This window comes from Centrocercus urophasianus, unplaced genomic scaffold (assembly GCF_019232065.1).
Source record: "Centrocercus urophasianus isolate 14NV4802_14NV808 unplaced genomic scaffold, USGS_Curo_1.0 seq_43, whole genome shotgun sequence".
In the NCBI taxonomy this organism is placed as follows: Eukaryota; Metazoa; Chordata; class Aves; order Galliformes; family Phasianidae; genus Centrocercus; species Centrocercus urophasianus.
In genome coordinates, this window is record NW_024885011.1 from 3,223,537 (window position 1) to 3,235,111 (window position 11,575).

The following is an 11,575-nucleotide window of genomic DNA, read 5'->3' on the forward strand; positions in this document are numbered from 1 at the left end:
CCTGGGAGAGAAGGAGAAGCAACCAAATTGCTCCCCTGCTCAGCTGGGGTGAATGGAAAAGGAGGCAGCTTTTTGTCTGTACCTCATTGTGGGTGGGAGAGGTGCAGCACCAGGCTTCGTGAGGCATGGAAGCATCCTGCCCAGCTTAACTCTGTAGATGTGGGCTTTTAATTGCCATCCTCTTGGGGTTGTTTGTGGGAATCTCAGCCAGTGCTCTGCTGAGCTGGTAATCTCACCGTGCTTCTGTCTGCATGTAATTGATTTATCTCTGTGCTCGTTTTCAGCTCCTGGCTACTATTGCAGCACCTGCAGCAGGGAAGGCACTTTTATGTGGAACTACAAAGCAGCCTCATTTGTGGTGTCACCTGCATTTGTGGTGTTTGTTTTGGAATCCAGGTTGAAGAGAGTGTGGGATTTTGTTTGTTGTGGATGGCTAAAGGAAAAGCCCTCATTAACTCCCATTTGGTGTAACACGAGATGAAAAACAAGGCCTCCGTGCAGCAAGATGAATTTTGCTTTTATCTTTATGTGCTGAAGGCAAGAAATCTAAGGCAGAGGATATCACAGCTCACTGGGATAATGTAATTCTTGAACACTGCATCAAAATCTGTGGCTTAGACTCAAGCATTCTGCCTTCCAGCATGCAGTGTCTACTCACAGCTTCCAAAGTGACTTCAACGTTCTGATGTTATTTGACTGAAATGCAATGGCCCAACCTGGGTTATCCTTCAGATTGCAGGAGATGTCAGATGACAACCTGAGTTGCAGAGGCTGAAAACCACACGTTGCCAAGGAGTGCTACAGGCTGCAGGATTCTTCTGAGTGCCATGGAAGGAGTGGAGCAGCTTTGGTCTGATCTTTAAGTATTCTGTCTCTGTCCCCTTACTGGCTTGCTAACCCCCAGCTTTTCCAATGAGGCTGGGGAGGAATTTTTACCTTCCAACCTCGCTGCCTCCCACCCCACGTCATAAAACACCCATTTCTGGATTTAACTTGGGATCTACTTGAACGTGAAGTGAATTTGATGCAATGACCACGTTTAAAAACCGATAAAGCTAGTTCAGCCCTCTGACAAAGCTCTCTTTACCTTTTTCAGATGAGATGATTCAGAGTCCATTACACTTCCTCAGAGCGTACGCATTCATCAATTACACACCCGATAATTAACACAGACACGCCTATCTCAGGTAGTGATTTATGAGGTCTCCAGTCTTCTATTCCACGGTCTCTTCTCCCTCCTAGCGTCCTTTTAGCATCATGACCAACCAACAGCCTCTTACTTCATCCAGTGCTCCTCCTCGCTCCCCCTAGATGAACTGTCCTCACCGAGGCATGCTCAGAACTCCAATTGTAAGCTATAGGCACCAACCGCACGGAACTACAACTCCCAGAAGGCACCGCGGGAACACCCGTGCTCAGCAGCCAATCAGCGTGCGCGCTGCCGCCCTATAAAAGCCCACGGCGGGCCGCCCTCTGTCTCTCTTTGAGATGGCGGCGGGTGGCTGCGCTCGCTGCTGTGCGGGGACAATCCGCCGCCATCCGCCATCTGACGAGGACCCGCCGCGTCGGTGCCCCGGGGAGTCGGCGGGATGATGTGGCTTCCTCCGTGGTGCGGGATCTGGGCTGCCGTGGGTGAGCGCCCACCTGGGTTGGGGTGGTTGTGGTTGTGGGGCCCGCCCGGCCCTATCGAAGCTGCGCCTGCCCTGCGCTGTGGCAGCCGCAGTCAAAAAGGAGCCGAGAGCCACGCGTTTTCCTCGACGGTCGCTGCACAGTTTGGTTTTCTGTAACTGCCCAGCAACAAATCGGGAAAATACAGGGGCTGCGGCTCTGCCTGCAGTGCTCTCAGGCACTGATGATAGCAGACCTGTGCTTCGTTTGGAGGGGTGCTGGCGAGTGGGCAGAGCAAGGCGTTGCTGTTCTCTAAATGCTTTTCTCCCTAAGGAGCGGTGTGAGATGCTGTTCCTGTCGTCACCCGGTGCAGGAGGCGGTGCTGGGCAGGTGAGCGGTGCTGGGGGTCCTCACAGCTGCAGTTGGAACTCTTCCTCAGCTCCATCAGAGCTGCCAGCTTCCCCTCGCTGCTCTACCTAAATTGCTTTTAGAGGGGTGGAGAGGTTTTGTGCAGCATCCCGTGACTCAGAACTGGGAATCGAATCCCAGATCTTCCAGATCCGAAGCCAACAGACTGCTCTGCTTCTGTTGTGTCTGCTGCTCTGTCTGGCTTTTCTAGCTGTAACAGGCCTTGGCCAAACCCACCTGCATGTTAATCCAAGAGCTGTGGTTCTGATATAGCTGCAGGTCTCCAACAACATGCAAGAACAACAGGAAGGTCTTTGACTGCTCGGCCTCTTCTGCCTGTTGCTGTCACTCACCCCTCCTATATATTTTTCAGCTTCTAGCCAGGGTGTTGCCCCCTCCTGTGAGGGCTCTGGTGGTTTGGGGGCTGGTTGTGTCAGTATTGATGATATCTGAAGCCTGGTGCTGATTTTGGGGGTGTTGTTGTATTGTGTTCCAGGGTTTCTCGCTGTTCGGAGCTCACTGCCTGCCTGCTGATAGACCCAAGGTGAGAGAGTGCCTTTGCCAGAGCTCTGTCCCTCCAGATCCCTTTCCCATCAGATCTGAATACCGATCTTGTGGTCGAAAAAGGAGGAAAAGTAACATTCAGACTGGCCTTGGCCTCTCTGCTGGCACAGCCCTGCTCTGAGCAGAGCCAGTTTGAAGACAATCAGTGTTTGCTTTGTTGCCCTGGGGGTGGCAGCAAAACAGAGCCGTGGGGTGAGGGTTTGTGCTCTGCTCCTTCCTTGGGCGCTGATTCTTAGTGCACGATGGCTGTTGAACTGGAGATGCCTACCTGGGGCTCTGTTGTCTTTTTCAGGAACTGCACACTTAGTGGAAGAGTCTGAGAGCCCGTGAGACCCCGTGGAAATTATTGGTGTGCTTTCCTTAAGGCTGAAACTGGAGAAACTGAAGTGGAGCATGTCAGTGCCCCTTGTGAGTAATTGCCGGGCGTTTCGGGGGGGTTGGAGTGAGATCTTGCCAGTGCTGGTTCACAAAGGGCAATGGGAATGGGGTTTGCAGGTTGGAATTACAGACTTCATTAAAGGTCTGTAATTGGGCAGCCTCATTTGTAGGGCAGAGCTCCTGTGGGATGAGCTTTGCCTATTGTTGCTCCGAGCACAGCCTGGTCAGTGATGACACCTTTCTTTGGAGACTGCTGGATGAATCCTGCGGATATGGGGCTGAGGCCAGGCTCCAGCATCAGCTGAAGTCACTGCAAAATGTTGCACTGCGCTTCATTCAAAATGAATTCTTTTTTTTTTTTCTTTGTTAGGTTTAAACGGAATACAGACCCAAGTGTCTTCAATCCTGAAGGAGCAGCGTTCTGCCCAGCCTCACGGTGGCTGCTGTGTGAGGTAGGAGCTCCCCCAGGTGGGAGAGCTGCAGTGGTGCAGCAGTCACTGAGTGCTGTGGGCACTCAGCCTCTGAGGGACGCTCCCAGAGCTCCCATTCAGATGCTCAGTGAAGAAGAATGTTCCTTGCTACGGAGTTCTGTCAAAAGAAGAGCTTTCAAGAAGGTCTGGGTAGGAAATATTTGGAGTACGGTGCCGAGGTCTGGGGCTTGCAGCACAGGAGAGATGTGCAGCAAAGCCAGAGCGAGTTGGAGGGGCAGCTGGGTGGTGGCTGCCCTCATTGCATCAACGTGTTGGCACACAGTGCTGAGGTTTGGGCACAGCAGATATGCCAATTACTCCTACAGTTCATTCTCACCTCTTCATGCCTTGAGACATGTAGCTCCAGGTATATGATCTCTTAAAGTTTTACTGTTAAGACTTTCCCATTATAGTAGGTAAGTAATTTTATTATAAAATAACGATAAAATACATTTTACAAAATGCACCTGTTTTGTGCTGCCAGTCTGTTAACCTCTGTTGTGTTTGGTTCTCTGGGAGGTAACATGTATGTGTCTGGAAACACAGATTTAGCATCTCTCAGAGGTTCTCAGGGTGCCCTACAGTTGCCATGGAGCTCTGGGAGCAGTCTGGTATGGCCCAGAGCACCCTGAGGCATACATAGACTGGAGTACACTGGAAGGCCTCTAAGGCACCCTAGAGTGCACTGAGAAGTTCTGAGGGTATTGCAGTGTGCTCCATAGGCATCCTTGAAAGCCTGTAGGATGCACTAAGAGACACAGACAAGCTTTGGGAATCCAGTAGTGTGTCCTGGAGTGTATTGGATGGCCTGGGGAGGTCTCTGAGATGCACTGAGGGGTCCTGGGAGTCCAGTAGGACAAACTGGGAAATCAGTGAAGAACCTGGCGCGGGCTGAGGGGCTGCAAGAGGGCTGTAGGGTGTTCTGGGTTGTACCTAGGGTTCCTCAGCGCACGTTCAATAGTTGTAGGACATGTAGGACCTGGTAATCACACGGCATCCCCTCCAACTCCTTCCTCTTTCGCTCTCCTGCTTCCCCTGCTTTTAATTGGGATGAAGGGCAGAAGCTCCATCACGTGAATGGCGCGCTGCGCATTTCTGCCTTCTTCAGTTTTCTGGAGTTGGAGAATTTTTCCTTTCTCATGAACATGTGTAAAAAAATAACCGAATTGACGATGTGCTTCGTGCAGCCGGTCCCCATGGCGCTGCGCTATGCTGGAAAACACGGAAGCGGAATCTTCGTTGTAGCCGCTCTGCGCCGCCAATCTCTATGGTGATTAGTCCTCCAGGAAGTAACGCGCATGCGTCCGAAGACAAGACGGGAGAGGGGGAGGGAATTTTTACACAGCACTGAGGCGCGGGCCGTCAGCCCTCGGCCCCATTTCTTCACATCTCCGCTTCCTTCTTATAAGGCTCGAGCCATCCCCACTAAAGGACCGCTTTAACCCCCACTGCCCCTGCGCGCGCGGCGGCACGTGATTGGCTCATCGCCTCCTTTGATTGGCAAGTGCCCATCCCAGCATTGCGCATGCGCACTATCGACGCGGCACTCCCTGCTGCCGTCTATTGAACAAAATCCGGTACTGCAGGCGCTGCTCTGCGCAGGCGCGGTGGTGCCGAGGCTCTCGCGCTGCGCACGGACGGCAGAACCGCGCAGCCGGTACGTTGGGAGGTGTGGGAGCGGCGGGGACCGCGCAGAAAAGACACGAAACGGGCCGGAAAATGTACGTCGGGGCACTGCTATGGGGGAAGAACACCGCTCCGGTGTGTGCCTCCGCTTACCTGTATGTGCGCAGCAACGGAAAGCCCCGTTTCCCTCAGTGCCCCGGAACCTGGCGGTGCCGCCGGGCTGCACGGGTCGGTACGGGCGGCGCTCACTCGTGCATCCGCGCTTGTCGGCAGCGCAAGGCTCTCAGAGCGCCGTACGGTGCCCCGCAGCCGCCCTGGGAGCCGCCTGGTGCAGCACAGGGGTGTGCCTGCCCTGCAGCACGGGGCGCTGGAAATCCTGTGGGCAGCCCCAGGGAGTGTTACGGGGTGCTGCAGGGGCACCGTGGCAGCCTTGGAAGCTTGACTAGGACACTGGGAAAGCTGTGGGGCACGCTGAGGGACCAGAGAACCCCGACGAACCTGAGCGCACTTCAACAAAACGAATGGAAAAGCAGCGAACCCGCACGGACTTCAGCGACAAAGAGTGAAACCCGAGCAGACTGCAGCAAACCCCTCCTTTTGTTGTATCTGTTATTACTGCTGCTTGGTGATAAAGCCTCCCTTTGCCGACTTTGTAATTCCCGCAAAGACGTATCCTTCCATCACTGCTCAGCAACGACACCACAAAACCTGTCCTTTTTTTCCCCCTACCTTTGAGGATACGCTGTTGAATTGAGGAGAGAGGATGCACAGATCCATCAGTCCGTTTTGTGTGCAGGACAGGGCACGGGGATGCAGTGCTCCTCTCTCAGATCCCTCCTCCTCTTATGGACCAAAACCTCAGAACCTGGAGCGACAGTCTAAAATCACAGAACAGAAGATGTGTGTGTATTCATCCAAACCCTTTGTAACATCACTCAGTGCTGTGCCTGTGTCTCACCCTCCGAACCCTGCGCTGTGTATACTGTAAAGCAAATGGCTTCAGACTGGTGTAGCAAAACATTTGACTTCACCGCTGAGAAAACGTGTCCGATCTTTAAGAGGCAGCTGCTAATTGATGACAATTAGGTGGCACAATTCGGTGCTGATGTTTAATGAAATCATTCCTCTTTTTTCCTTCTGCAGCCGAATCAAGATGACGACGGCAGCCCCGCTGATCGGCATTACGCAGCTCTCGGTGAATGTGACCACAGGGTCTCAAGAACTGAGTCTCTATCAAAGTAAGACAAGTCGTGGGGTTGGTTTTTTGGTTTTGTTTTTGCCTGTACCACAAATACCTTGAATCTTTAAGTAGAAAAACAGGCCGCTGTGCACTTTAGTTGCTGCATAGCACGTGGGTGCTGCACTTTTTCAGCTTACGACCCCTGTTCCTTCCTTGCCTCCAAGTGCTCCCATCCCAGTCTGTTCCTCTGAATAAAAAGTAACAAAGAGAAATTATTTTAAAAGGGAAGATAGTGTGGGGTTTTTTGTTTGTTTGTTTCTCTGTAGCTTTTTAACCTTTAAATTTATCAAATTTCAAACAGAACGTTGACAACTTCTCAAAAAAGACTTCATTTTTCTTTCTCCTTCCCTGCTAGGTTCTGGAGCAATAGTTGCTGCCATTGTAGTAGGAGTAATTCTTGTTTTTACAGTGGTTCTGCTCATACTGAAGGCGTATAACAGGTATGTGGCTGAGTCCTGTGCTTCAGTGAGGAGAAGCCAGATGAACCAAAATCACTTCTGTGCTCTCATCTCACAGGCTTTCTTATTGCTGAAAATTTCAGGCAGAATCTGAGTGTAATGTTCTTGATGTCCTGAATGCCAGGCTGTAATGGAATGGTTCTTGGCAGAGAATGCTTGATGGATGCTCTTTCTAGGGGGCTTCTGTCAGCATAGGAAAGGCTTGCTGTGAGCATCGTGCTGCCAGAGCGGAGCTTGATTTCTCCATCTGAAGGCACAGAGTCATGCACAAGTTCTAGGAGCGCTCACCTGCCATCTTCTATCTTTGGAATGAAGTCCTGCTTGATGCTAACTTCCCAATGGCTGTTCAGTTCAGCCTGTTTCCGTGGGAATCTTCCCAATTCTTATCACAGGAGAAAGCACCGCAAATGTCAGCGCTGATAAATATTGCATTTCTGCGTTTACAGACACATGAGAGGGAAGCGGGAGCTGGAGCCCAAAAGCAGCAAAACAGCAATGCCTCCTTTAGGGCAGAACAGCAGCAGCATTACTCAGCATTGCACAGTGACTTCCGTACCTATCCACATGCAGAGCAGATAACTGTGAACGCATCCCTCCCTTTGGAGTTCTTACCACGTGGAGATGGGACTGCTCTCAACAGTGGTACTGCATTTGGAATGGTGATCAGCTCTTAGTTTGTTCTCTGTGTCGTCATTTGTCCTGCTTTTTCTCTCGGGGAGGAAAACTGGAAGATCTGAACACTTTCCGTGTGATGAGAATCAAGAGGTGAAGAGGTACAAAGCATCCGAAACGCGAGGAGCCCTCCTTCACAGCTTTGGGTGTGGGAAGATCAAAGAAGCCAAGCTATTCGTTTGGAAAAGCCACGCACACTGATTTTGTAGAGCTTTTGCTTACTCAGAGTTTAAGCTTTTTCTATCCTGCTATGACTGATGATAAATGGAAGGAAAAATTGGACATGCAAGCTGCATGCAACTCAGGTTGTGCTTTGTTAAGGTTCGGGTGGAACAGGTTTGTAGTTTGTTCTACACAGCAGATAGTGTGGGAAGTAGGAAAACCATATTTATCTTTAGTCATCTTTCATGTTTCTAATACCACGTTTGTATGGTTGTAGACAGAAAAGAATGACTTTTTATCAAGTATATATTGAGATATTTCTAATAACTCGGTAACCTGCTCGTTTCCCAGTGAACCAAATGTCTGAGGATTTTTACTCTCCTGCCAAAATCACCCTGGGTTCGTTACTGCCGTTGCAGTGCTTTCTCTATCTTGAAATCTGAGAAGCTCTTTAACTTAAGTAAACATGAGAAGGCAGCATAAAGCAAGCAAGGCATCATGCACTGCTTTTCTACAACCTGAAAGGGTTTGTTCTCTATTGCGGACTAGGCTTGAAATATCGTGAACATTGATTTATCCTTTTTTTGTTATAGAAAGTCACCGAATGCGGTGATGTTTTCCAAGTGCGACGACTGTGGGTGTACAGTAATGCACCAAAGACATTCCCAGGGGTGTTTCACAGCCCACTGATGTGAGCACACAGCAGCATTGTGTGGATGCTCTGCGGCTCGTTGTTTGAGGCGTGCATGGAAAAGCATTCCCACAGCTGGTGGATGGGGAAGGTAGCGAGGATTAGGAAGAAGATGAGTTAAACTCTGTTTTAAACAGAGCCGTGCAAAGCCGTGAGAGGCATCTCCGCTTTTAAATCCGATGGAATCGCTCACTGGGGTGGCTGCAGTGGCACAGCCTGCATTCGGTGCGATTTGTTGTGTGTGGGATGGGAGCTGCAAGCTCCTGCGACCATTAGAGGGCCCCAGTCTGTACAGACCTTATTAAATAACTGGGGGGTATTTAAACTCTTCGGGAGCTGTAGGGAAGGAAGTCAGTAATCGGTCAGAGAAAGCACAGCTTTCCTCGTTCTGCAGCAGCTCCTTTGCTGTTCTTAGTGCTGCCGTTGCCTGATCAGTTTGTATCCTTAAATCAAACCAAAGCTGACACTTCTCAGAGCAATAAAGTGATAACTGACAGAAGGGAGATGCTATCGCTAACTCCGAGATGTGAGGGCACCTCCGGCAGAGATCCTTGCGAATAAACGCTGCTTTTCTGCAGGACTAAATTCATTTACTCTGCAGTCTTTTAATGAAACATGACCGGGGCGCGTTCCAAGCTAAATATTAGGACAGCTGCTCGAGCAGCCCGTACGTCCTGCTAGCATTTCACTTCTCCCGGATCTCCACCTCAATTTTGGCGGTGGGAATAACGGATATTATCACGCAGCGGGGGCTGCAGAAAACAATGCGAGTTTTTTGTGGAGTTGCCCTCCTGTTCCTCTTTCTGTGCTGTTTTTGCGTCTTGCGTCGTCAAAACCGAGGTCTTTACAAGAATAAACCCTGCTCTGCACACGGACGCTGCGCGCCCCCTCACCGCTTACCCCCCACCCCCCCATTCCTCACAGCGCCGCGCTGAGGAGGCGCCAACGCCCGCGCGCATGCGTGAGGCCGTGAGGTCACGAGCCCCGCGCCACTCCGCTGAACTTCCGCATCTCGCGAGAAGATAAACCGTCAAGTCCCCGACCGCGCGCCGCGACGGGACGTAGCGCAGCCACCGCGCGGAGGAACGCTGTGCTTTGCGATTGGCCAGTGCCGGCCCGCCTACCGATCCGCTCTCCAATCGGAAGGCGCCGAAGAGCCTTTGCGGAGCGCCGGGCTCCACCCCCTCCGTCCCTCTTAGCGTCACGCCGCGCGCAGGCGCACCGCGCTCTCCTCTCTGAGCGTGCGAGGGGCTCGCGGGCGCGCGGTGCACGCCGGGACGGCAGCGCGCTGCGATCGGGAGGAGGCGGAGGAGCCAAGATGGACGCGGGGTTCTTCCGCGTAAGTGCCGGCCTCGGCGGGCGGGCGAGCGAGCTGGCGGAGCGGAGGGCGCGGCCCTGGCGGGGAACGGCGCTGTGCGAGAGGGCCGTCGCCGCCGCCGCGTCGTGCCCGGCTTGGCGCTCCGCCGTGCCTCCGCCCCCGCCCTGCGCAGGCTCCTGTGGAACGGCCGTGAAGAAAATGGCGGCGGGAAGGGAAGGGAAAGGAAGGAGGCCGCGGGCGGCGGGGGGAGCGGCGGGGGCCTTCGGTGCGGCGGGGGGAAGGCGCTAAGAGCGCAGCGAGGCGGCTGTGAGCTTCTGTGGTGCGTGAGGGTATTAAGGGCCCCCAGCCGGCGGGATGCGGTGCGAAGGCGCTCACTGAGCCGTTCTTTTCAGCAGCTCTGCGGCCGCTGTGAGGAAATGGAGCGGTATTCTGCTCGGCTCTATTTCTATTTTATCCTTTTTTTTTTTCTTTTTTCTTTTTTCCATCCGCTGGTCAGCAACGAGCGATTGTTGAGGTGCTTCTTGTAAGATTTGCTGACCGCTGTGTCCAGCGCTGTGTATTTTCGCATGCAGTTCAGTGGTCTGAAAGGCACTGATGTATTCAGCCCAATTATTTTCCCTTCCCACAGCTGGGATGCGTGTAGAACACGAGGGGACACGTTTCCCTTTGCTTAGTTCAATTTTATGCTGATCCCTGGCAACAGGGAGGGATCCTGGGATCTTCAGCAACTAATTCCAAATCACCAGCAAGCAGGCCTATCAGGAGCAGGCAGTTTTCCCAGCTGCAGCCTGAAAGCAGAGGCTGTGTTCCATGGGCCGTAGAGAGGTACGCTGCACCCTGTTGGGGCTGATGCTATGGGCACCACAACAAGCTCAAAGTGCTAATTAGGAGCTTAGTCAACAGCCACGTCTTTGTAAATAAGTGCTTGACCTTATACAGGACCTGACATGGATAGCATTTCTCAGCATAGCCCCACAACCATCAAAGACCCTTTGCAAGAACCCCATGTAACACAGCGCATGTGTAGCATTATATTTTAGTACATATAGCAATTCTAGAAGTAGGCAGTCTCTCAGTGGAAGCTGCACGTGAATACACATTAAGGTGTGTAAAACCTGCCTGCTTTATTGCTCCTAGAGATGCACAATGGGAGGAGTGACCCCCCCATACACAGCACTGCTGGAAGTGCTGTTGCTTTTCTGTCCTCTCACTGGAAGCAGTGAGTTTCATTCCCAGATTTCGGTAACAATGTGGGAGCCTTTTTAAATGAAAAAGTCACCTGTGTGCTAGGAGTTGGGTTCAGGTGAGTTACGTCTGTATGCCCCAGTGGTGCCATTTTACAACTCTACAGATCAGGTGATTGTCACTGATGGTGGAATTATGGGGCTGAGAGCACCAAATCAGAGATTGGATGTTTTAGATTGGGCTCTCAGAGGTTACTTTTAAACAGAATAAAAAACAACATGGGGCTGAAGCAGGACTGTAAGTGGTGTTTTTACAGTTCGCAACAATCTGACAAGGATCACATCTTTTGCTAATGCGTAAGCCATGCCATAGATTGCAGATATTACAGGGTAAAACCCAGCAAGTGCCTCAGTGATTCTCCAAAATTCCTGTATTCCAGAGTAGCAAATGGCAATGTTAATAGTTACAATCTGTATTCTGTGCTTGGTAGCTTTGTAGCATATTCTGCTGCTAATTCTAGATACTTTCTGGCACTTGAGTCGCCTTCTCTCATAGGAAATCGCATATAAATTCTGTGGTTTTCATCACTCATTGATTTTCCAAATAAACTTTGTGAATTGTAGGCTTGTTTTTTATTATTAACAGGTTATCATCAGTATTTGAGTCCTTTCTTCTGTTCTGTTTACTTTTTTTCTGCAAGTAAATTTTCCAGACAGCCTTCAGTTCCAGATGACTTAACCTATAGTTTCTGCTCATGAAAGTGGAACAAGTTGGTGAACTTTAACAGGGCATGAT

General features: G+C 51.4%; 2 protein-coding genes and 4 non-coding genes across 8 annotated transcripts in view; all 6 read left to right on the forward strand.

Annotated features, from left to right (window-relative positions):
- Positions 1–1,675: 1,675 nt before the first annotated feature.
- LOC122168655 lies at positions 1,676–1,818 on the forward strand. Its single transcript, XR_006171300.1, has one exon. It is a non-coding gene; the product is annotated as a small nucleolar RNA SNORA16B/SNORA16A family (small nucleolar RNA).
- A 435-nt stretch (positions 1,819–2,253) lies between these two features.
- LOC122168659 lies at positions 2,254–2,382 on the forward strand. Its single transcript, XR_006171304.1, has one exon. It is a non-coding gene; the product is annotated as a small nucleolar RNA SNORA44 (small nucleolar RNA).
- A 206-nt stretch (positions 2,383–2,588) lies between these two features.
- LOC122168660 lies at positions 2,589–2,707 on the forward strand. Its single transcript, XR_006171305.1, has one exon. It is a non-coding gene; the product is annotated as a small nucleolar RNA SNORA61 (small nucleolar RNA).
- Positions 2,708–3,177: 470 nt separating this feature from the next.
- On the forward strand, positions 3,178–3,248 carry LOC122168658. Its single transcript, XR_006171303.1, has one exon. It is a non-coding gene; the product is annotated as a small nucleolar RNA SNORD99 (small nucleolar RNA).
- A 1,818-nt stretch (positions 3,249–5,066) lies between these two features.
- LOC122168548 (non-compact myelin associated protein) lies at positions 5,067–7,941 on the forward strand. Its single transcript, XM_042834005.1, has 4 exons — positions 5,067–5,149; positions 6,198–6,292; positions 6,650–6,734; positions 7,199–7,941. Exons 2-4 carry the CDS (start codon positions 6,208–6,210, stop codon positions 7,329–7,331), a joined length of 303 nt encoding a protein of 100 aa, XP_042689939.1. The 5' UTR covers positions 5,067–5,149; positions 6,198–6,207; the 3' UTR covers positions 7,332–7,941.
- Positions 7,942–9,524: 1,583 nt separating this feature from the next.
- Positions 9,525–11,575, forward strand: part of SRRM1 (serine and arginine repetitive matrix 1) — a 17,172-nt gene continuing 15,121 nt past the window's right edge. For all 3 annotated transcript variants that reach the window (XM_042833947.1, XM_042833948.1, XM_042833949.1), the window contains exon 1: positions 9,525–9,616. In XM_042833947.1, the coding sequence (XP_042689881.1) occupies positions 9,596–9,616 (21 nt within the window). In that variant the 5' untranslated portion in view covers positions 9,525–9,595. The remainder of the gene's footprint in view (positions 9,617–11,575) is intronic.

What these genes read in the sequence shown, in the direction of transcription:
- LOC122168548 (XM_042834005.1), top strand. Translation starts at nt 6,208, where the DNA reads ATGACGACGGCAGCCCCGCTGATCGGCATTACGCAGCTCTCGGTGAAT. An exon ending in AGAACTGAGTCTCTATCAAA is followed by an intron (nt 6,293 to 6,649) that starts GTAAGACAAGTC and finishes CTTCCCTGCTAG; the next exon opens with GTTCTGGAGCAATAGTTGCT. An exon ending in ATACTGAAGGCGTATAACAG is followed by an intron (nt 6,735 to 7,198) that starts GTATGTGGCTGA and finishes CTGCGTTTACAG; the next exon opens with ACACATGAGAGGGAAGCGGG.